Source organism: Antedon bifida, chromosome 1, assembly GCF_963402885.1.
Source record: "Antedon bifida chromosome 1, ecAntBifi1.1, whole genome shotgun sequence".
NCBI classification, from domain to species: domain Eukaryota; kingdom Metazoa; phylum Echinodermata; class Crinoidea; order Comatulida; family Antedonidae; genus Antedon; species Antedon bifida.
In genome coordinates, this window is record NC_136226.1 from 6,896,961 (window position 1) to 6,922,737 (window position 25,777).

Genomic DNA, 25,777 nt, shown 5'->3' on the forward strand with positions numbered 1-25,777 from the left:
ACATGCACACACTCATTATATCCTCTTTATTGCCTTAGTGGCTGCGGCGATGCATGCATTTGTTTTATTCATCGGAGGCCGACGTTTCCTTCCTGAGATAGAAATGGTCGCATGTTATGCATCAGTGATTTCTAATGTGACTAACTAAATTTTGTCACTAATCAAACCAATTTGAAATTAAATGACATTTACAGTTCCCATAATCCCACCTGTCATACAGTGGTAATCGTAATAGTGTGACAATGATTGGAAAAGTTAGGTGTATTTAAAGCATCAAGAACATTAGGCATTTTAACAAAATATGTTGTTAAGTCCAGTAAGTCCATAGGATTTGGAATTTAGTATGTTACATGCAAATAAATGGATGAGGTACAGTAGATTCACTGTTTAGAATTATACAAGTTTAAACTCTTCTCCTAAATATGTCATATAGCCTCAATAACAAAAATATAATAATTTTATAGACAGAATAATTACAGATCCAACAGGGGGAAGGGGGTGGAACAAGTGAGGGGGGAGGGAGCTAGTTTCTATACAATATTTGTTTAGACTGCTGGTAAATTCTGGAATACTTACACTAAGATGACAATATATTTTATTAAAATATTAGATCATGAATTTATAGATCCTGACAAACTTGAGGTTCACAACGCATATGAATCGCCTTGTATTATACTCTGTACTGTCAAATCTTCTTCAACAATATTTTTAAAACATTTCACAAAAATATTTATTTGGTTTATAACCACTCATGCCTTTGGCATATCTTACTTATGCTCTATCTAAACATAATTCCAATGTAAATATAATATAAATATAATATTTAACTTAAGCAGATACTTTAACTGTCCTCACCAGATTTCGTGTTGTCTGGTGAAGTTGTGAAGAAAAATCTGCTCACAACAGATCAGTCAAAGACACCTATTTAAACTGCTAAAATATCAGAATTTAGACAAAATAATAATCTGGTATATTTGTTCTGAGAATTTTACAGCATCTGGCATTTGTTGGAGATGGATTAGTGTCCAATGGTCAATCCTTGATAGCCATTAATGACCACAGGCAGTTTTACAATTACTTTAGTTTATCATACCATATAGGGTCAAATTCTGAATCTTGGTTGTATTACATTCAAAAGCAAGCAATTCTAGATAATGTTATTCTTTATTAAATATATTTGAAAGGTGTAGAAAATTGACCAGTGAAATACTAGGAATTAATCAATTTATTTAGTTTTTTTCTGGACTACTTTACCAGTTGTAGTAAAAACAAATTAGAAATATGCAATTTAAACCGTAAATAATCAATAATTAATGAATTATGACATCATATAGTATATCTAAATAACATTAGACGTATCTTATACACAGTAATAATAAATTAAAAGTTTAAAGGTTACAATGTGCATATATTATATTGTACACATAGTTTATCTGCTGGTCATTGCATCTTTCCTAAGAAAAATTCAAAATTATTTTATAGCTTTTTTAAAATTTCAATTTCTCTTCAATAGTAGCGTGCATTAACAAACTGGTGATCATGTTTTAGTCTTTGTTAGAACACAAAGAAAGAAAAGCAAGTATAACCTTACACAAAACATGAATGGAAACACTTATGTCTCAAGATTGGACCCATGGACTCTACCACACAGATCTAGGGTTAAACTATTAACTTTACAAATATTTCAATTTTGGATAAATATCTAACGGAGCGTACCACAATATTATTGTACTTACCGTACTTTATCATATGTTCATAGTAATTGACTGATCATAGTTAATAAAAAAAACAAACATACACAATGAACGATACAATGATGATTATGAGTTATCATTCCCTATCAGTATAATGGTATAGTCCAAAGCAATCCACACGTTCAAAACAAGTGTAAATATAAAAAAAAATGGCAGAACATATGTCTATATAACTCCCAATTACAGTATTATCCTGAGTAAGAAACAATGGCATCCACAGACAGATAGAAAAATAAGAGTGGGCCTAACGATATCCAATCACATACTAAGCAACTAAAACAGACATCCTAGCGAACAAGCTTAATTCACGAACTCACCGTGACCTTACCAGGTGCAATCAGGGGCCACAATAGTACTACAGTAGTACAAAGCTTTTAATTTTAAACTCTTTTATTAATCATCATAATATTTCAACTGTTTCTTTGTTGTCTAACAAAAGGTAAATTAGTGCATAGAGGAAAACAAGCAATAGTCTGCTTTGAGATCTAATATTCAAATGTGTGTACCTGTAAGTGTAGGAAACCACAACAAAAAAGTTAAAACCCACATTATCCACATTTTCCTTTTTAAATTCTAAAAGGAATTCTAAAAGGAAAAGTCCAACTGAACTTTATCATAAAAATGAACAATGATTCATTATAAGGTTCAGTACAATAACTATAATAACTAAATCATTATAGCTTTAATTAATAATAATAAAAAATAAATGTTCAATTTTTATCAACAACTTTAATTTCATTCAAAAAGCTACAAAACTATAGAAATTTAAAAAAAACTAAAACATCAAAATATAATCTGAATTGGTTCCAATATCATTTCTGTCGAATGTTGAAATTACAGTACAGTATGTTTAACTGTATTATATAACATCAGCTGTTTCATAAACTTATACATACATTCCTGATTTAATTTGGTGGATAGACCAATTAAATTGATGAGTCAATTCTAGTTCCAAATTCCAATGAAAAGTAGATGAGTAGGTTATTTGCCAACAGCATTGTTAATAACTTCAGTTAATATTTTAAATCTAGTATATAGATTTGACAACAAGTATACAACCCTAGGTCTTCGCTATTTAGTGGTTGGCTTGGCCTAAAAGTAGTGAAATGAAGTCCTGAACCTAATTTGATGTCCTATTTTTTTGCATTACAATTTGTGAAATTTAGAGGAGGCCTGGGCCGACTGGGCCCACTCTCTGAATCCGCCCCTGCTATTCGAGTAAACATGGGATGGGATTATACTTGGCATTTATTTACCAATAGTCTAGAGGTACCTGAAACATAGACTGAACTAGGCAGTTTGAGTATGAGATGTTAGGTCAAATACAGTACTGTATTCTACCTTATTTTGTGTGTTAGTTTGTGGATTTACTTACTAACTCATACTCTTGCCACAAGTCTCAAAGTTATCTTTTAGATATAGTGCCACCAGTATTATCATGCGTGCTAAAATTATTTTCTTTCTCTGATTTATGAATCGCCATCTAAAAAATAAACTAAAAAGACCAAAAAGATTCTACCACCATTTTATACTACTGTATTTATCAATGCGGGTCATAAATTATTACAAAGTCTCTGATAAAACTTATTCACTTCTTTTAAATGAAAGAAACAACATTTTTTTTATAACATTAGCCCTGAAGTGTTAAAACCAAACCTCTCGTTCATGTGACTAATTTAGCCATTCAAAAGCAATACCGAAATAACCATGTGATTACTGATCTATTATTTTATTAGGTTATTATTTATTAACTAGTAGTAACCAACAGTCCGCCCTGAGCAGGTATTCTAATACATCACCTGAATCATTATTGTGATTCATTTTCCAGAGAAGTTATAAAATTTGCTAACGGCAAACAGGAAATGAGAGATTAATATTAAAGGATACAATAGTTTAATTTAAACCCTTCATTTTTAAGCAACAAAAAGGCGTAGTAATATTGCAAGGTAACACCCTACAAAAATGTGGGTAAACTTTCATTCAGTGAATTTCATTGCATGTGATTACCAAATTATGACAAAGGTTTAATTGGAAAGTTATATGACCGGGTATAATCACATGCTCAAGTATTATGACCACATGCTTTAGGATAATACCACCCCTACAGTAATTTAGGCTAAATTTGGACACAATACTTTACATATACTCAAGCCCACTTGATTTTTCAGCTTGTAAAAGCTACACTGTAGATTAATTGTACCTAGCCCACTAGTTTCCATTGAGCAAGTATGACATTTAGGTTAAGTTGAGAATTTATTTGGCTGTTAAAAACACTAAACTTACTGTATAATCCAGTAAGATAAAAAAAAAACTACATTGGTTAATTTTACACAAAAAAAAGTTGTTCATTTAAATACCATTTAACCGGTTACAGTATTTTGTTCTCTATCTGCTACCAAGTAATTCACACACTATTTGAAAATGTTTGTCCTCCCAGCAGATGCACTTTGACAACAACTTTCAAGCAGTATGTTAATGTTATAAACACAGTCAAAGCAAAATAAAGGTAAAACTAAAAAAAAAACTAAATAAGTGGTTCCATTAATAGCATTCTATTTGCATGAGTTAAGCCCCTATAGGCATTTACACAGCATCTGGAAGACATGTTCTAAATATTGTACCAATTATCATTTTACTTTACTCACCACTCAAATATTTTCAGTACATATTTATAACATTAATAATTTATCTCAACAAGAAATTACTTGTGATAAATACTGATGTTGTTTTGTAGTGTAGTAGATGTTTGTCACTGATATTTTGAATATAAATAGCATTTTTTCTGGCTAAAACCTTCTTCTGGAGACTGAATGGTCCATCATGTATCCTTGGAATAGAGCATAGCTCTATTAAATCCATTTTTCATAAACGATTAAATAAGTCAATTTTCCAATGACTCAACCCTCATTCTCCTACATGATATTGTTTAGGTTCTCTCAAGAAAGTAGTGGTAGTATGATACTGGTTTGGATCGTCTTGCAAGTATAAATAGGTTTCGCAACAGCTTTTCAGCTGTTATAAAGTCATGAATGTACAAGACATATTTGATTCTTACTCTTTTTTTTTATTTGTATCCAACTGTATTTGTCTCAGAACTTGTGTACACTGTATAATGGAAATGATGTTTCCACTAATGACTAAAGTGAATGTTCAAACTCTTTATTCCCATACAATAATGGTGTTACTATAACAAACATTCCAAAACGAAAAGACATTAAATCATTTAAATCGGATTATAAAACATATATTTATTTAAACAATATAATAAAGCGTAACTTCTGTGAAGCGCTACCACAATGTAGGTGGGAATATACAATAGGTGGCACTGTTGTATTTCAAAAGCAAGAGTATAACAAAAATATTTTCCAAAAAAGAAAAGTTTTTTTTTTCGTACATGAAAAAAGTACTATTGAAGGACTGTTCAATAGTGCGTACTATTGCATGCCATGTGACCCACAATCTTCCTATCAAATTACAGGAATTTATTTAGGTGTTATATAAAATTAAATAGTTTAATGGGGAGAAGTAAAGTACGGTACTGTAGCTCAGTTAAATCGGTATGGCAATTATAAGGACAACCAGTAAATATTTAAAAAATAAATAACATAGACTAACCAAGTAAATGTGGTGATTCATAAACACTTCTGGTCCCAAGAGGGCTCTCAGAGGAGGAGTTCTCTACTGGTTCCATCCTGAAAAATAAAAAGCAAGGATCATTCTAGTATGTCTACACTACAGTACAAGTGATATTTATGAACAACTATCCCATGCATCAGATTACTTCACGTAAGATGCTGTGTAAAATAGAAATAATAATAATCATCAATTTAAATACATATTTTCATCTTTTTATCGCCTTACACAACAAGTATTAAATATAAATTTAAATCATCATACATCCTTTTCAACCCCATCAAAGAAGTCTATTACCCAACATCATCTCGTTGCATCAATCTCGTTTTGATTATTTCAAAAGTATAAATTCCACAGCCAAAGGCCTATAAAACCAGCCTGATTGAATATAAAGATCTATCTTGTCAGTAGAACATTCCTAACTAATCATTACCACATATAATTTGACAGTATATGGATAAGACATTATAAGAAAATCTGAATGCTACAGACCTTACCAGTAAAATAAAGGATTTAACGAATAGTCCATTGCACACATTAAACCCTGTTTAAATGACAGCAACAAAAGAATGCTTCGCTAGCCTTCAATTAATGACTACAGATCTTGCTTTGCAATTTTTCCTTTCTCTCTTCGAACTACTAATTATAATTTCTTCAACACAGCTGATATTATTAACCATAGTAGCATATTATATCCATCACTGCACACTCTACAAACAATATCTCAACGAAGAGCAATCCATATTGTAATTCATCAAACTGGTTATATTATTCACTGAATCCTAAATATGTACATATCAAATATTGTGTTTATTTTCATTCAAACGGTTATTAGTATGTTTTTTAACAGGATCCTATCTCACGGTGAAACAACATGAATAGCCTATTCATCAAAACAAATCACTGTTATTTAATAGGTATTCATCTATGCTGACATATTTATTGTACTGTGTATTATATACCAAATAAAAGGAAGGTACACAAATTATTTTGTATTATTGGAAAAGATAAAATCATAAAAGGAGTTAATATGAATATTATTATTAACAATAACATACTTATAATATTTGATTATTTCTTTACAGTGACATGTTTGTTATTGTGTCCTTTCTCAAATTTGTTTAAATCCAGGCAAATTGCTAGTAAATTAGTAACATGAAGAAATTACTTTGTTTTTTATTTATAAGTACTTTTTCCACATGCAGTTGTAAATAAATGTCCCTGAAATTTGGCTTATTATTTCTTTGTACACACATACAAATATTAATTAGTATTTAAATATAGATTTTCTAAATGGCATTGTTATCATATCAGTTTTCTTATCAATATTTTTTTAATATTTCAAAATATTATGTGCAAAATCAATAATGAAATTAAAATGCAGTGGCATTGGTATTGTATGTACAGTATAATAAATAGTGAAAAAAGTCTTTTGTAAAAACCAACATATGAATTTGAATCTAAACTAATGTAACCACGGTAGCTTGTGGGGTAACGACCAATCAAATTGATTGATTCAACTGATCTAGAATTTCCTGCAGGAACGTTAGGTCTGAACATACCCTAAGATTAAGCAGCAGTTCAACGAATTTGCATCAAGAATTAAAGCAGAGTAATATTCAATCAACACAATAATTGTTAGGTGTTGCGATTGCTACACAACATATTTTCAAGTCATGTATTTTTACTTTAAAATTATCTAATATTCTTATTATCAGATATCAAGCTATGGACACGTATTACTTCCCAATCAAATTATGAATTATTGGGAATATCTTCCTGTGTTATTAAGCTTAAAATGCGAACTGATAACTATTAATATCACAATTAATATGTCATGATATCGTTCTACAAACTGTAATATTATTTAGTAGAAGTTGTAAATAATATGAACGTTATTCTTAACGATATTAACAAAGCAGCATACAGTAAAATGACCACATTTAATAATTACAACTTGTTTGTTAAATGCTTACTGTACTTTCGTTATTTAGTTTGAGGTGTCAAAAGGGAGAGGGGGTGGGAATAGCCTCAAGTGCAACCCTACTGGATCCACCCTCGGCCTAACTAGTATCTAACAAGTCATAAATCTTGGACATACACTGTACAATTTCTATTTTTGTCAATCGTAACAACACAGAAACAAACATAGAGGGCATTCTCGCTATGTTTATTATATCACAGTAACATTGAACATATATTTATATATAATATTTAAGACATTTTTTTCCCATTTTGCACATTAAATGATATTGATATGTCGTATCATATCCATATATTATAATTTTTTTGGTGAAAATGTATTAATTACTAGAAAATGTTTTAATTGTGCTGCAGAGTATTTTAATTAGCTATCATACATCTAAATAATGAGATTTAAATTAAAATTACACCATATGGTTTTAGAGTTTTAACATTATTTTTTTTTAAATGTCTATTCTTTATTGAATAACAACATTCACTATACTATTGGTATTGTACTTCCTGATTATTGCTAATAGACAAAAGGTCATTGAAAACACAATAAAATAAATGTATTATTCAAAGCTTACTACTACTGTATATATAGCAACCTTTGTTTTCTCATCTACTGTATCTAGAAGGCAATCACACTGTATATTTAATGCTGTATGATATAATAATATGTAGATATGTAGAGTTGCACATCATAAACAGTGGAGTATAAGTGGAATAACTTTGACCTACTGTAAGATAATAGTAGACAGTAATCTAGTTTACACAAATACGGTATATCCGCTGGTATAATCCCAACCCTCCTAAAACACGAAATTGGGCCTTTGGGGAGTGGGACTATACCCGGGGAAACCCTGGTTCAGGAAAAAAATGATTGGTAAGCATTTATTCTGGCTAGAGAGAGGCCTACATCCAGACCAAATGTCAACACTGGGACTATACCCGGGGATACTGTATGCCTGTTCAGACATAAAGTTGGGGGTGGGATTAGACCGGAAGTGGGATTATACCCGAGTATATACGGTATTAAATAGAAAAATATTCTTCAACACTTTAAGACACTTTTAGATTTTTTAAGATTGAGAATTTTTAAGTTTTGCGAGTTTAATCAAATACTTTTCAAGAATACACTTACTCTATCCTAAGTGTGGATAATTTAAATATAATTTATGCCTTGAACAAAATAGAGGGTATCATAGCACATCAACAGAGGGAGGCACAAATAATTATTACTGTACCGCTTCTGATGTTATTGGGCTTACTGTATACCAGAGGACCGAAATGTATACAGTAGGGTCAGCCTCCTGCATGGTTTGTGTGCAGTATCAGGTGGATTTTGAAAAATCTACTTAATTTCTCAATGTAAATTTAGATTTCATACAAAAAAATTATAAACTAGCTGAAAGAAATTAGCAATACCTAAATTTGCAATCACATGGACAAACCAAGTCAAACACCAGGAAGAGATCTACTCTACAAACTTGAAAAGTTGCGCAAACTTTTTGACCAATCAGCTCACAGGCAATATAGTGGTCTTCTCTTCTTGTTAGTTACAATAGAGTAGGTCTTCAGGACAACAATGTTGGACATTCTAGTTTTCTTAGTATTTATTCAATGTAGTATACATTTTGGACACAGAAAGGTTATCTGTTGTTGAGGCAAAAATATTTATCTATATGATTTTTAATGTATTTCTAAATTAAATACATAAATTATTTGCTCAATGCGTAACTTATTAAGAAACAACCTAAAAATAATCATAGGCCTACTAGATATTACAACTTCTAAATTAATTGCACTTTTTAAGAAATTATCCAAATTTTTTTGCTTGAAATTATGAAATCATTCGTCTGCAAAAGGAGTATAAAAACGGAATATTATAAAAGAGTACATCACAGGTTTGATATTTTTTTCTGAATTGATTCTAAAAGATCTATCGCAATTTGTCACTAGGTAACAAATATTATAAAACAAAATATTTTAATGTAATTAATTGTTATTAACTTGATAAACAATATCTAGTCAAAACCAACAAAATGTCAATAAAATTCACATCATTCACATCAAAACCCTGAGATGAGTGGTATAAATTCAATTTTATACCTCCATGGTCTAGGCCTAGCTTTATGAATGTCACGTAGCAGGCTTTCTGATGAATTTGTATTGCTCACATTTAATTGATAAATTAATAAAATTCAAGACAATGACAAGTCCATCAAATACACAAAATATAAGGTAATGCTAACACACAAACCTTAGCCTATATTGTACAGGTCATGTTGACACCAAAACAAAGTGACAAGTCTATTTAAAAACGCTTGAAAGTTTCTATACTTTTAGACAAATAAAATATAGAGAAACGCTATTTCAATAATGGACTCCGCTTGTTGTTTTTTCAATAAAGGAATGAGATTTGAAACACCACGACACGTTTGGAGGTCAAAAGAAACAACGCTAAGAAAATCGCTAGATTTATGCCAAGACGTTAAGCACGCCGGTGTTTTAACAACCAAAACACACTTAGGGGAATCACCTACCTTATACACTAGTTTAAGTACGAAAACCGAGGGATCTTCTATCAGAATTCTTTACGAAAAGCGGGAGACGAAATGCCGAGAAACATCCACCATTTTTGTTTGCCCTACTTGTTTCGTATAAATAGGTAGAAGGATAAATTAGGAGAGTCAATTTATGCATGAATACGAAACCGCGGCGAGTTACATGCAGCGCAACAAAAAACAACAGTAGTCAAAATTTAGCCCAATTCATTCTTCCATATCTCGGTCGATGTACTATGGATTTAGGGCAGCCTAGCTCTAAAGGCTTGCTTAATGTCTTATCTTGAGATTTCCATACGTTTTTGTACAATAAATTACGATTATTATGGGTTTTTGACGAATTTAATATCACCGGTTTTATAGAGGAAAATCATTTACAATAGAAAAGATAATACGATCGCTCGGAACATGACACGGAAATTATTGGACTCGGTAAATAACAGACTTGATTTGCAAACTCGCGGTGTTTCACTCTCTCTGTGTGATTGATGATAGGCACTGTATTGTAATTATGTTTTCTTTGGCATATCTACCTCTTTTTTTCTTAATAATTTTCCATCATTTTGGGAATGAACGCCCGTTTCTTTCGATTAACAAAACAGGCAAAGCGTACACATTGGAGCTAAATCTTTTGTTCGAACAATGTAATCGTGTGACATTTGAAACAAACGAGTCACATTTACAAATTAACGATATGACAATTAATTATCACTTATTCAGCTCATTTTTGGGGATAACATCGTGCATTAATCATATATGTGATTATTCGTGCTATTGCAGTTCAATAATGTTCACAATTTAACCATAAAAATAGCGATATTTTAAGTGTACTTTTTTAATGGTTTAGCTTTTAAGCACATCATTTTCACCAAGTGTAAAGTGTTAAAGCGGTGGTGACGTCACATTGTATAAACACTGTGCAATCGATTGTAAAGCAAGCAAAGCTTTGGAAACAAAGAGGGCGGAAATGAACTATGTATTCTCTTTTATCTTATAGAATTATTGTTTTTTTTTTTGTGTTATTAATTGTATTACTAGGTCTGCGGTTGATTATATTAGCTCATACTTTCAATAAAACACTGAACTTTGCAATTTTAAAACAAATATTTTTGCAAATTCAAATAAATTACTAATCGGTACCTATCGGTATACTTTCCATGAGTTAATTACAAATATTAAATTTGAAAATTGCCATAATGATGAAATAAACAATTTTGTTGATCACTAGGTTTAATAACAACAACATGATTTTCAAGGTGGTAATAATGTTTATAATGTAATATCATGGCTTTAACCAACATTCTTTAGGCATAATTAATTAATTTATTTCATTTTAGTCAATCCAATACTTGATAAAATAAAAATTAATTTTAATCATTTCTAAAAGAACGGAATGATGATAAATATTATATAAAACATTTAACTATATAAAACAAATAAACTCCCTGGGCAAATACTGTACATTTTTAAATTAAACTTAAACTATCAAGAAAAAAAATCTAACAACCAAACTGAATTTCCACAAACAGACCGACCGAAAATATATTATAGAGGGCGCTATCTATCTTAAAACGCTCTGAATTTTTAAACAAATAAAAGCGCTGGTCGGAATATTTTAACGAAACAAATGACAATTTAACAATATTTAACAAAAACCGAAATCTTTATCATAATTCTTTAAAGTTGTAACAAAGTTGGTCCTGTTGTACATGTAGCCAAGGTACATTTCTTGTTTCGTTAAATAATGGAAAATCATTCAACTCTAGAAACTATATGGAAAAAAGTGGGCATATATCACTGAGTTTTGTTTAAGATATCAATCAATATCAACCATATTATTTGTTGTATTTGTATGTATCTCTGGTGCAGTACCGGTTTTGTGCAGATATGAATGTTATTGTTTTTGAGGCCTTATGAGTCATTCGTAAACCACATATCAACATTAGGTATGAACTATACCAAACAATAAGACCACATCAGCCACATTTGTAAATCCAAACAGAATGAGTAAGTTGCTTCCCAGACTTACTGCAAATGTTTGCGACTATTAAAACATTGTATAAACGAAAAGCGACTAAAGGTCGATGTAAACTACAAAGGCAACAAAAACGCATGGAGTACTATTTTTCAAAACAATCTCTATAATGTTTATTTCCAACAACAGTTTTTATAACATAATAAAGTACATATTTTCTTGTCAACAATATGCAAGAAAAGGAGGAAACAAAAAGTTGCAAACTATATAGATCATCTCCCTCTTGTTCTAAATCATTGTGTACAATTCAGTTATGACGTAAGGCAATAGATATAATAAATTTCAGAAAAGAAAAAAAAACTTCACATAGGCCTACAGGCCTACATCAAAAACAATATTTCTGTTTATACATTCGTTTGAATAATAATGTCAACAATATTAATTATTAAAAATTATGTCGTTTTCCAATTTTGTGTGTAAAGTCTTTTTTATCTTCTTTAATCGATCTGCGATCTGTTACTACCACATCATGGTTCACTACGGTACTATACACAAGACTCCAGTAGTAGACCTACATCTGAAATGTTGAGACTTCTAGTCCTCATATAGGCCTAATACTATTTGAACCCCTGTTCCCCTTCACCCTCTCTACGATTAGCCATTCAAACCTCATAAATACCATTGTCAACTGGAAGCTACCAATCTCCAGAACTACAGGCCTCAAAACAGTGAAACATCAGTAGATTTTTAAAAAAAACGTAAATGACATCAGACCACCCCTATCATTATGTTCACGTGTTTCGATCCTTTCATCTTTTAAAAATGTATTGACATCATAAAGCACACCTTTTACCTACACTTATGCCTAACATCGAGTCCACCTGTTACCGCAATTGAACTCCAACTCTTATCAATTCTTTATCTTTGTAACAAATTTAAGGTTTACCGCATTCACACATCTTCCCTCATAGAACAAGGAACACATCATTTACCACATTCACATAAAAATCTTCAGCGATCGAACAACGCATCATGAGTTTCCACCTCACCTGTTTGTTCTGGACTTTCTGTTCAGTTTACTTCATTTTTAACTCTGTAGTTGGAGGTAAGTTAGTTTATATTTATTTTATTTCAACATCGTCATCATCAATAGTGAGTTAAAATACTGAAAAAGCATGTTATTACAATGTGCGACAAGTCAATTTATTTTATAAAGTGCGACGGGCAGTAAAGTTAAAAAGTGCGTCGGCAAGTATTACAAAGTGCGACAGATTTTACAAAGGGAAACAGCAGGTATTACAAATTGCCACAAGTTTATTATACAAGTGTGACAGGTAGGCTTATACTACAAAGTGCGACAGATTATTACAAAGTGTGGTATTACAAATTGCAACAAGTTTATTATACAAGTGCGACAGGTAGGCTTATACTACAAAGTGCGACAGATTATTACAAAGTGTGGTATTACAAATTGCAACGAGTTTATTATACAAGTGCGACAGGTAGGCTTATACTACAAAGTGCGACAGATTATTACAAAGTGTGCGCCACAAAGTGCGACATTATCCGATAGGCCTATAATAAATAAGTAGACTTCTTAATAAAGAAGAAAGACCAGCGACTTTGTTACGATAACAATTAGGACTAAAAAGATAGACAATTTACTTGTTAAACTAATATAATTGTTTGTAAATCAATTCTTCAAATCAAGGCTTCTTAACACGAATGAAATATTTATCAGAATCGGTTTTTAAGCTTGGTTCCCACTAGAGACGCAACGCAAAAGGACGTAGGCGCAACCATGGATTAAGGAATTAATTAATTAATCATAGCGCAACGTAACGAATTACAAGCGCTGGCTTATTCGCTTGTCATTGGTCAACTCGCTGGCGTTGCGTCGACGTTGCGTCTCTAGTGAGAATCAAGCATTAGACGCCGACCTTACAAATTACATAATTTGTACCACTTTATTATTCTAAACTACGGTGACTTTTATTAATGATAATTTCAGATCACGCGTGTCCTTTTAACCAAATCAACACAAGATGCGCACGGGCCTGCCAACAAAACTGTAAAGACTACGTACAGGGTATACATACAGCGAGTATACTGTGCAACAGGAAGTGCGCGCGCTGCAAGTGTGAGGATGGATTGTATTTAGACGACGATGAATACTGTGTAGCTCCTGAGTTCTGTGGCTGTTATAACGCACATCTTGATGAATACTTTAAGGTAGGCCTATATTTTAAACATTAATTTATTATTTTAAAACTGCCATAATGTTTAAGAATTTATGTTTAAAAGATGGTAGGAAAACACGATCAATAAATAATTTATCCAATCAGAGAGAATAATAGTTACAAAGTTGAAAGAATTGATAAGAATTGGGGTTCATATTAGGGCAACAGGTGGACTCAATGTTAGACATACGTGTAGGTAAAAGGTGTGTTTTATGATGTCAATACAATTTATGTTAAATTAAAAGATGCTAGGAAGACACGTTTAATTCAAAAATAATTGATACAATCAGAGAGAATAATAGACTTCCAATGAAAATGCGATCAACTATAATTTTAATGCTGTATATTTTATATACAAAATACCTGCAATATATCGCAAAGGTGGATGTTCCGCACAACCCCCGCCTCCACTCCTTTAATCTGAATGAATCATAAAATAATCAATTTTTAAAATAAAAATAATTGTTGCTAGTATTGTTGCATACTGTTTCCTTCTTCATCCATCCATTCTCCCGATCGCGATATTTCTTTTCCCCACCCAACAGGCCCTCCGCCCCAACCCAACTACTGAATGTGGAATTACTGGATCTGCTGATTTTTCCTCATAATATTTGTCGTAAGACTGATCTTGTTTGGAAAATATTATTTCAAAACATTTTTTTTTCATAAAAATCATATCGCTATTGGTTCGAATTACAAAAAAAAATGTAATGCCCTTGAATAAATCATTGTGTTTTTTTTTCTTCTATCAGATCGGAGACAAATTCTTAATAGATGCCGAAATCTGTGAATGTGTGGAATTTCAGACTATCACTTGCACTGGGGTAGAAGGGGTCGAAGGGTCTGGTTCATTTGAGATAGTAGAAGATCCCGTTATCAAGTCTATACCTTGAGTATTGTTGACTTGAAATGAAACTTATTGCTGTTACATTTCGTGCGATAAAAAACAATGGTCATTTGTGAACTTGTTTAAATTTGAGATAAAAGCCAATATTGTTCATAACTGTAAATGCGATAAAACACAGGCCTACTATCAATATTATGTTGTAAACATGATTGTTACCATACAGAGATTATTTTCATAAGAATTATTGTTAAGCTGAATTTTGATTAAGAAAAGAAAACCAAAAATGTGCTTTTCATAACATTGTTTTTAAACTAAATTACTTTTCACACAATTCTCATTGTTGTATCTACATAATATTATGTTCGGTATCATATGAAATTCTATAATAGGCCTACAGCATCTCATTTTTATCACATGTGGTGCCTGTATCATGGAAGGTTAAGAGTGTTACGTAGGTAGGGTCTATGATACAGGAATCACATGTGAAATACATGAGAATTTGCCTATGATACAGGACAAATTTAGATACAGTACCGAGAATCGGTTGAAATTTGTATCTGCTAAATAACGCTTTTATATTTAAAGGTTTTTGTAATGTTTGTTCCAATTGTAAAAATAAACGTTTTAAATAATAAATGCTTACTATAGTCCTTTTTATATTGAATCAACATTTTTCAAACAATTTAAGGTATTACATAGAAACACAAATTACATGTTAATAATAATGATATTTATTTTATCAAAACAAAAGTACAAAAATATTAATAACTTTCTTTGTGGTGGTAATATTACAAAAATTGAAATTACCTAAACGTTTAAATTTATATATAAATTTATTTTAATTCCAACATATTTCAGTAATTATTATCACTTTCTTCAAAATTGTGTGCGACGGTAATGATGAATTCTTGGAATGTTTATGTAGGAGTCAGACATACAGAAAATCCACACTGCTATTATGAAAGTGGACTAGGGCAGATCAGTATTAATTAGATGACACCTAACCTAAAGCTCTGTCTACACTATCAAATTAGTTTGACAAAAAAAGTGTGATGTGCCCAAATACAGTAGTAATATGCCCAAATATGGTAGTGATATGACATCATCATGTTTATATATGGGCACATAACATTTTTTTGTAAATAAAGTTTGATAGTATGTCTACTGCCCTCAAGATATGTTTACACGCTCTTTTCTCTATTGGAGTGAAATGTAGTCAATCTTGTGGTTTGCTTGTTCTGTGTTAAAACACAACACACCAGTTAAACATCTGATATGACATAATAAGAAGGTATTTCTATCCCTTGCCTAACATTATTATTCTGAAACTTATCCAATGAACCTATCAGAGTTGTATCAGAGTTAACAACAGAGAGGTATAAAGCTCTGTCTATGGACATGATGATGTCATATCATTAACATATTTAAGCATAGCACTACCATATTTGGGCATATCATACTTTTTTTGTCACACTAGTTTGATAGTGTAGGACAGAGCTTGACAGAGCTAATTGATTACACAAACATTTACATTGGTTATAACTCAGATTTAATTTGGTTTAACTTCATTCTATACATGCTTAAAATCCTGTCTACACTATCAAACTAATTATAAAGATAATTGGGTCAATTTCAATCCATTTATGGTTAGTGAGCTCACAGAGTAATGGTAATAGTGCCTAAATATGGTAGTGATATGGCCAAATATGGTAGTGATATGCCCAAATTTGGTAGTGATATGACATCATCATGTCCATATATGGGCACATAAAGTTTGATAGTCTAGACAGAGCTTAACTCTAGTGTGTGTGGACCCATCTTCTGTTTCGGTCATCAATAATGACATTCATGTCTAGACGCAAGAAGTGTTGCATTTTCTTTGGATTCCATTATTCTAAATTAACCTTTGAACTTTAAATGATAACTTCTTTCAGATGTATACCTTTCCATAGTATCAACTGACTGACTCTGACCTTTTATCATTTCATTTGGAATCTTCTTTAATTGAGAGTGATCACTCATAGATGGTGGTTGTATTTATTCCTGCTGTTGTTGGTCTATGAATTCCACCAGAGTAGAATTTTCGATTGGAACAGAAAGAAACTCGATGCCATCAATACCCTTCAAATAAGATAAAAAATATTATTAACCTTTGACTTTTTGGTTCTAAAAATATAATAATCCATAAGGTTTATCAAAAATAGCATGCACGACGCATGGTGTGAAGGGGTTGGAGCAAACGTCACAATGTGTACGTACATGATTTGTTGTTTGTATGTCGTGATGTTTGCTCCCAAACCCTTCCATCATGCATTGTGCTATGACGCTCCTTGCAAAATCAAGCTATTCATAGGTGATAATTCTATTGGTTTAATTCTATTTGTATTTTTTTGTAACTAGCCCTTCTTGATTTAAATAATTTGTGATCTCTAATTCAATAAATGGTTGGATATAACGTTTTTCTTAATTCTATTTCTGGTGACATTTTGTAACCAACCTTTCTGGATTTCAATAATTTGTGATCTCTAAACTCTGTCAGTTGTGCTCTTAATGTGAGGTCACTGTTCACTAAGAATGCTTCACGACATTTCTGATACAAATCTTGGAACGATAAACCTGCAAAAAAGGGGATTTTCACTTCAATTCAAAATAGCATTTATTTAATTCCTTTTTAAGATTGAAACAATAATGGAATAAATAAGAAATATACAAATAACAATAACTCTGGGGGAAAAAGGAAGAAGGCAGGATCCCAGAAAGATACAGGATCTTGAGTCGGGCCTGCCTTTAATTGTCTAGTATATGCAATTATTCTTTCCATAGGCGGGTTACAAGAATTTACTTTAGTAAAATAAAATGAAAAAGGAGTTGATGGGTCTACTCTTACCATTATACAATGAGCTGTCTTTGTTTTCCAGCTGGTAATTGACAATAATATCAAATATCCCCCTAATAAAAACAAAAAATGTTAGATTAGATTAAATTCCACCCTTCCCTTCCCTTCACTTATGTGGGGTTGATAAGATAAGATAATATTTATTGGTTCATCATAAAGTATGTTGGAAATTCATTTTCCAAATGGTGTACATACAAAACTAGAATTAGATACCTCTGTAACCAAGTTTCGTATTAAATTAAGAAATTTAATGATGAATATTGTTTTTTATAATGGAGTATTTAAAATATTAAGTTAATACTCAAGAAACAAGCTTGCATTATTAACGCAAACTTAAGAGATTTTCTGTTGAGCACAAAGATTACCCATTTGCACTTTAAAGAACCTAGTACATCTTTAGTGACAAGTAGGGAGTTAACCCGGTGTATTAGTACATTCAATTCAATTCAATTCAAGAAACATTTATTGACCATATTTTAGCATAACATTAACAATGGTTAGCATATAATATATATAGTCGAGAGACTACAAAAGGCCCGATGGGCCTGTCGCTGTAGTCCCTCTTTACATTATACAAGTAAACATACAAATACAAATAATAATAATAATACAACACTTAGGCTAATCTTAATTAGCCGTTACGTACATTATATCAGTAAAAAAAAAAAAAAGAATACAGTATCTTAATTAATTAGGTAACCATCTGAGGTATACTTTAATAAAAGATATTCTTTAATGGACCTTTTTAAACTTTTACCATGCTTATGCACCATGCTTGGAATTTTATTACAGAAATAGTTCCAAAGTTTAGGTCCATTTATATGAATAAAGTGTTGGCCGCAAGTTAGTCTTGAGAAAGGTACATTCATTGCATATTTGTGTCTAAGATTGTGATAATTGTTTTCATGCTTACTAAAAATGTTAAGAACATATTGTGGTAACACACCACGCCTAACATTATCCATGAAGCCTATAACATTTAGTTTATGGATGTCGTGAATATTAAGTATTTTTAGTTTTTTAAACAGAGGTTCAGACGACACTCTCATGTTTGAATGAGTTATTATTCTGGCAGCTCTTTTCTGGAGCTTCCATAATGTTTCCAGTGTACTATTGTATGTGTTTCCCCATACAAGATTGCCATATTGGAAATGGGGTAATATTAAGGTGTTGTATAAGTTGGTTAAAATATGAGATGGTCATAACTGGGCCCTCTGGGAGACCAGTCTATGAGAGCACCCAGTATAAATAAATAATACAAAACAAATATTTCAATATACCAATAATATATATATATAATATTCAATAATTGTAAATAGACAAACATTTATTCAAATATATTACCTTGCATTTGGTGTAAGACTTCTAAGAACGTTTTTAAGAGAGCTGAGAGCAAGGGCACCAGAATGTTGCACTAGAAGAGAATTCTCATAAGATGTTTCTTCTGTGTATGGCTCAAAGTTTGTGACATCATACCACAACCAATTAAAACAACTTGCATTAGTTTGATCCCAAACTGAAAATAAAACAGGAAGAAAAGTTTAGTAAAGTAATATTATATTGTATCCTGTCACAGTTTTTAATAATAATATTTATTGAAGCTACACCTTTGCAACGGTGCGTTCTTAAAATAAATATATAGACAACAAACATATACAAAATTAATACAACAACAGATAAAAAATATAATTAACCCACCGAAAACACTGTCGTAGTCGGTAACTGAGATATTCAACAAATTACAAAAATTAAGTAGTAATAACTTATAACTTGGCTTATCTGTGTCTGATAAATGTTCTTTTATTGGCCTGATGTTCCAGCACTACATAACCTTACATTAGGCTTAATATTATAAAATAACATTGGCACATATGTCGTGTTGTTCCTATACTTAAGCTAGAATCACCTGGTTAAAATATAAACACACACTGGTGGTGCTTGTAAAACGTAAAGACAATAATTGTGACTTGGAGGCAAGTGTAAACCGTACAGAGTATGGGTTTTTATCAAATATCAAACATTTTCTATATTAATAACCAGATCACCATGAATATGATTGAAAATGTTCATCTGGTTTGAAAATACGTTATTTTAAAATTCCATTTTGACAAAAAATACCCACACACCACCAACACGAATACCCACACATTTTATAAATGACATAGATAACACTATAAGCAACTCCCAACCCCATGTAATTACTTATATTAATCAGGGTATATATATAGTGCCAAGACAGCTGGGAAGGTAAGCATACAGTAGATTTGATACTAGTTGTATCCTTACTTAATGGTGCATTGATGTGATCAATAGACGCAACTAGATGAAACTGAGGTATTTGCGCTAATGAACTAAGAGCACTCTGCACCTTTCTTCCTCGTAACATCTGTCCATCAATGTTGTTTACCAGCAAAAAAACATCCTCTAAAAGAAAAACAACTTAATTATATACCGTATTTATTTTGTTGGGTGTAACATGGTAAGATGTATAATAAATACCCCTAGATATGAAAAAATACAATACAATTAATATCAAGAAGTGATAAAATACAGTAAAAATTGTATCAAAATGCTTGTTATATTGTAGATCATGTCAATCAATGAATTCTACTACAAATAGAATATTGAATAGAATTTATAATGCATGTGGCGAGGCATCTATTCGAGGAAATAATTTGGTTTATTCCCACTTATTATACGATTGATTTGTAAAAGGCGGTAACACTTACCCCCACTTTTTTCAAGCGTCTCCTGGACAAAATTTATCTGGTCTATTGGACTTTTAAAACTACCGGAGTGACTTAGGATGTCTTCTGTAATTGAGTTCAAAATCTTATAAAAAATAACATAATTTAACATTAGTAATACAGTTTTTTTTCAGTCTATTACAGTATATGGACCTGGCAGCGAAAATATTTTTCCCAAAGTCTTTCTCTGAAAATCTCAGAGTACGTCCCATTTTAGGGAGCATTATTATGAATATGCATCATGTTTCATCTGCGCTTGCCCTCTGAATGAACTTTTTAATACACTTTCCGTCGAGCCGTCTGTGTAGTAAAATGGATTAGACTATGGACTTTGCATGTTGATGTATGGGGTTTGAATCCCATGACCAACTTCTTTTTACTTTATACTGAGAGAGATTATTTAGAGGGTTAGGTTTAGTTAAATTTAGGAAGTAGTTTGGCTATCTTTCACGAATATTTCAGAGAAAGTCTTTGGGAAAAAAATGTACGTGACCTGGCAATGTGCCATATCTATGTTTCCAGTTAATGATTTTCTTACTTTTAAAAAATAATGAACAGACTGAATTATATACAAATTGCTTTACTTTAAGTAACTTACATTTTTCAAGGTGATACTAGGAAAAAATCCATTAATAACGATGTGGGAGCAGTCTTGTAACATCATGTTGCGGAATTGGTCCAACAACACTCGTTTCGATCCCAGACCATACAACAGAAGATTAAATCCATCTCTATAGAACACAATTAAACAAACAAAGTTAAATTAACTACAATGAAAATATCAATGAAAATATTAATAGTTCAGCTATATAATACTGTTGGGCCAAATAATTAATAATATTAATAAATAATAAATTTGGACTTTTAAGCGCATAATGCTCTATGCGCTTCACATAAAAATAAAAGTAATCCATGAAATAAATAAAATAAAACAATAATAGTATTTATGTAAACAGGACCGTGGACCATATAAGGACAATTGCGTAATGATGATTACTCATGCATGATTAGTCGGTTTAAAAGCTTTATTTACACAACCATCACACCTCAGTAAACAGTAAGCAGTAGCCGTTCTCCTACCCTCCAGTTTCAGAAATTCAAAAAGTGACTTATTAATATTATTATATATTTACAATAATTGGTACATCCATCGATTGAAGAGTCCGCGATGCTCTCGGTACAACAGTTCTGTGTCCTCAGAATGACTAGAGGGGGTGCTGTGTAACATATTTTTCAGTTGTTGTTGACTCATTTTTGGATTCTTGAGACGGGCAAGTGTGCGATCAGACGTGACAGTTCTATCACTATGAGCAACAAAGTAATCTTCAGCCATGTTCTCCTAAAGCAAATATAATATTTGAAAGTGAAAAATAAAAAATATCTATATTATGGTGTACAATAGGGAGATTTCGCAACGCTACGAATACAATAACGCATACTTCACACATCACGTATTTGTTTCCGTAATCCAGTAAAAATCTGTTTTGCATGGCAACGAAATATGACTGGAGATATTCGTCAACACGAATACGCTTTACGAATATGAAATGGGGATCTGCTCAAAAGTTTAACAAATGTGTGACGTATCCATTTTCGTTATCGTATTCGGCAGAGTTGCGAAACCTCCATATTGTCTAGTAAAATAACAATAATAGTTGTCTTTTATAGACCTTAATACAATGTTTCTACATGTTTACACACAAAAACGATACATCAAAATATCTTAAATTAACTGAAAAAGAAGATGATGCAGAGGAACCATTTTTCACCGGTCCGTTCTCCAGCACTTTGAAGCTCCCATATGAGACCTGCCAGAACAGCGTTCACAGGAAAAAAGCATCTGTTTATCCAATCCAATAAAAAATGTTTTAAACCACGCTAGGCTAAAAAATATATAATTGATAATAAGCCTACTGTTTGTATGTCAGCCCTGGTCCTCCTCTTCATTGTGGTAGTGTTATTCTTAGACTGCTGAGGTGTATTTGCTGAGGCCTTCAATGATTCTGAATCTCGACTGCTTGTACTACTAGCACTATCACTCATATCTTCCTCGTCATCAGAACCATCTTCACTTTCAGATGAGTAATCACTGTCAAGATCAACATCACGCACAGCACCTAACAAAAAATAATTCTCATTAATTTTTTGTAAAGCTCTGTCTACACTATCAAACATTATGTGACAAAAAAATGTGATGTGCCCATAAATGGACATGATGATGTCATATCACTACCATATCTGGGCACATCACATTTTTTTGTGTAGACAGAGCTTAAGATTATAATACAGTAAATTATGGATAATTAAACCTTTCCTATGGGATGTAAAACAAAAAGCTTTCAGGTACAGAATGAAAGAAAACAGTCTTTTCATAGGGAGATCTAGAGATCTACACTCTCAAACTTGATGTGACAACAAAATGTGATCTCATATCACTACCATATTTGGGTACATCACATGTATTTGTTGTCAAACTAGTCTGATAGTGTAGACAGAGCTAAAGGGGGGAAGGGGACAGCTGGCCTATCCCCAAGTCCTAACCTCTTCTAGCAGAACGTCTTGTTGGTAATTTTCTGGTTGCCGGTGTCTGTGGTTGCTGCTTAGTTGACTTCTTCGTTGAGACAGGTTTCAGAGGTGTGGTTTTACTTGTGATTGGTGTGCAAGTCTCTGCAGCTAACTTAGCCATTTGGCCTGCCCTCTTTGGTGTTTTGAACTGATACACTGCGCTGCTTACTACTCCTCGTTTACTGTCTTCTTCATAACCCTCTACAAGCACTGTATATACAGCAAAACAAACACACATTAATGTGGTTTAGTGGTTAGTATCAGGCATGGATTTAGGCAGGGGCTAAACCGGCTTTAGCCCCTTAAAATTTAACAGCTATGTCTTTTTAAAATAAAACTAATACTATTTTTATTTTTCTGCAAACCCGAAGGCTCGTTTTTATCATTTATGAAATATTTAGCTCTCCTCCACCCCACATCTATAATTCTGGATCCGCCCCTGAGTATTCAACATCGTAAACATGGGTAGGTCTAAAGGACAAACGAATATTATACATGTTTATTTTGTCAGGATAATTTTTTTTTTAAATAAAAATGGGAGAAATCATTTTAGCAGGACATTGGGAGATGACAGAAAATATCGGGATATTCCAGCAATTATCCTAATATTAGGGAGGTCTGAAAAATGTTTAGTATTCATCATTTGCAAATATGGAACAGGAGAAAATAATTTTGGTTAGTCTGAAATATCAGGATTTTTGTTTAAAGCATGTCCAAACTATAAAAGGAACTATAACAGTTTGAAAAATATATCAATCGTAAACATGGGTAGGTCCAAATGCCAAACAGATTCTATTAAGATTCTAGTAGTAGAAGTTACACATTTTTATTTTTTCGGATATTTTTTTTGTTTTTTAAAAAAATTGGGAGAGATCATATTTTAGCAGGATAGCAGGAGATGACACAAAATATCGGGATACTCTATCAATTATCTCAAGATTTGGGAGGTCTGAAAAATGATATTAATATATTTCTAATACAAACCAGACAAAATCAGATTCAAGTTTGACTGCCGGTAGATAAATTATTTATAATTCACCTGATGGAGTGTTTTTATGTTTAAGCCTGTTACCATCAGTTTCTTCATTACTGTCACTGGATTCAGAGTTTGAATCATCATCTTCTTTATATAAAACTTTTTTTTTGGTACTTCGTTGAGGATAACTTGGTTTAGCCAGTTTTTGAACTTGTGAACGAAGCTTTCTTGTCTTCTTTTCTGTTGTTTCTGTTTGAAAATTTAAAGTAAATAATAGGCCTAATAATAATATATATAATTTACAATTTATCATTATTACAACTGTAAAGTTATGCATATTATTAATTTATAAACAAACTTTTAGACTTGACAATATGTCAGCGTGTGTTCAAAGATGGTGTTTTAAACAAAATCGTGCTCCCAAATATGTGATCACGAGAAATTAATCATGTAATTTAGGTCTACATTGGAGCCTACTGTAGAATATTTAGGTAGGCCAGGGAGGCCTAGGCCCAGCTAGGTTAGGGCTAGGATTGGGACAGAATATACTGTTTTAATACACGCCTTCCCTAAACTATAAGTTTAGAGTAGACTTAGCTAGGCCTACTACTAGTACTAGCTAGGTTAAATCCTAGCTAGGCCCTGGCACGGGTGGGCCTATTCTTAGGTAGGTAGATAGCAAGACTAAGATAAGAGTTATTAGTAGTAGCCTGTAGGCTCTCTAGCCTACCTACTTACTAGATAAGTTATTTATGAAATATCGACTAAAATGTACTAATTTGTTCTATTATCGCCTAGTATTAACTCACTAGCAACTGCATCGGTCAGGTTAATATGGTTTACTATGTCACAATCAGAAACAAACGTCAAACGGTTCAAAGAAACTACCGGCGTTTTCTTTTTACTGGGGGCTGCCATGTTTATTAAAAAAAACCATCTGATAGAGGGCGGGCTAGTTTTATTTTTATCAGAGCCATATAATTTCTATATATATGGCTCTGATTTTTATGTTCCCGTGTGTGTAAAAATAAGTAAACAGCAGAGTTGTTTTAGTCCATGATGGCATCCAAAAAGGTGGATATTCGGCAGCTTATGAAAAGACAAAAAGTGCAAAACAGCTTATCATCTACAAAAAAAATAGATTCTCCGTTAGCAAGATATCCTTTTAAAGTGTTTAATTTACATTAGATCTAAGCTAGGCCTCCTGACCTAGCTAGTGTAGGCCCTGCCAATATGGTGGTGGCAGGATGTTTTCGGCCCAACAGTGGGCCGAATCGACCCACCAAACCTGGGCAAATTATATTTCCTTAATATAGCCTTACATATAGCAGTCTTGGACAATTATCATGTAAAGTATGTAACCTACAAATCAAGAGTGAAATTCTATGGAAAAGTCATCTACAAAGTAGAAAGCATAGAGAGGTAAATTTAGACTAAAGAAAGTGTCTTTTACTTTGTTTCATTCCTCCTGAACTGTGATAAATGTTATTTATGTCATTTTAGAATTTAGGAACATTTTCTGTAGGTTTAGTCAAGGTGAAAAACCACAGCAACACCACTCAGAAGAGAATCCTTTGACACAAACACTGCAGACCATGGAGCTATTAGGGAA

The 25,777-nt window shown here is 32.1% G+C and overlaps 4 protein-coding genes across 15 annotated transcripts in view; 2 read left to right on the plus strand and 2 right to left on the minus strand.

The window, feature by feature from the left end:
• Positions 1-10,336, minus strand: part of LOC144839809 (bromodomain adjacent to zinc finger domain protein 2B-like) — a 64,126-nt gene extending 53,790 nt beyond the window's left edge. For 5 of the 12 annotated variants that reach the window (XM_078695411.1, XM_078695376.1, XM_078695368.1 and 2 more), the window contains exons 1-2: positions 5,885-6,124; positions 5,370-5,446 (exon numbers count right to left, since the gene is read on the minus strand). In XM_078695411.1, the coding sequence (XP_078551537.1) occupies positions 5,370-5,446; positions 5,885-5,925 (118 nt within the window). In that variant the 5' untranslated portion in view covers positions 5,926-6,124. The other 7 variants (XM_078695402.1, XM_078695385.1, XM_078695357.1 and 4 more) reach the window with 5 other exon arrangements.
• LOC144839880 (zinc finger protein 830-like) overlaps positions 1-25,777 on the plus strand; it is a 94,908-nt gene that overhangs the window by 65,663 nt on the left and 3,468 nt on the right. The window contains exons 2-3 of the mRNA XM_078695454.1: positions 25,198-25,322; positions 25,488-25,587. Coding sequence (XP_078551580.1) covers positions 25,222-25,322; positions 25,488-25,587 — 201 coding nt within the window. The 5' untranslated portion in view covers positions 25,198-25,221. The remainder of the gene's footprint in view (positions 1-25,197; positions 25,323-25,487; positions 25,588-25,777) is intronic.
• On the plus strand, positions 12,835-15,617 carry LOC144853108 (mucin-5B-like). The gene is made up of 3 exons (XM_078711103.1): positions 12,835-12,999; positions 13,906-14,126; positions 14,887-15,617. Exons 1-3 carry the CDS (start codon positions 12,927-12,929, stop codon positions 15,025-15,027), a joined length of 435 nt encoding a protein of 144 aa, XP_078567229.1. The 5' UTR covers positions 12,835-12,926; the 3' UTR covers positions 15,028-15,617.
• On the minus strand, positions 15,695-25,083 carry LOC144853124 (origin recognition complex subunit 2-like). Its single transcript, XM_078711104.1, has 12 exons — positions 24,975-25,083; positions 24,229-24,414; positions 23,166-23,399; positions 22,539-22,741; positions 21,758-21,963; positions 21,223-21,355; positions 20,607-20,709; positions 20,164-20,301; positions 19,222-19,393; positions 17,869-17,930; positions 17,479-17,597; positions 15,695-17,102 (listed from the first exon to the last, which is right to left on the minus strand). Exons 1-12 carry the CDS (start codon positions 25,081-25,083, stop codon positions 17,019-17,021), a joined length of 1,749 nt encoding a protein of 582 aa, XP_078567230.1. The 3' UTR covers positions 15,695-17,018.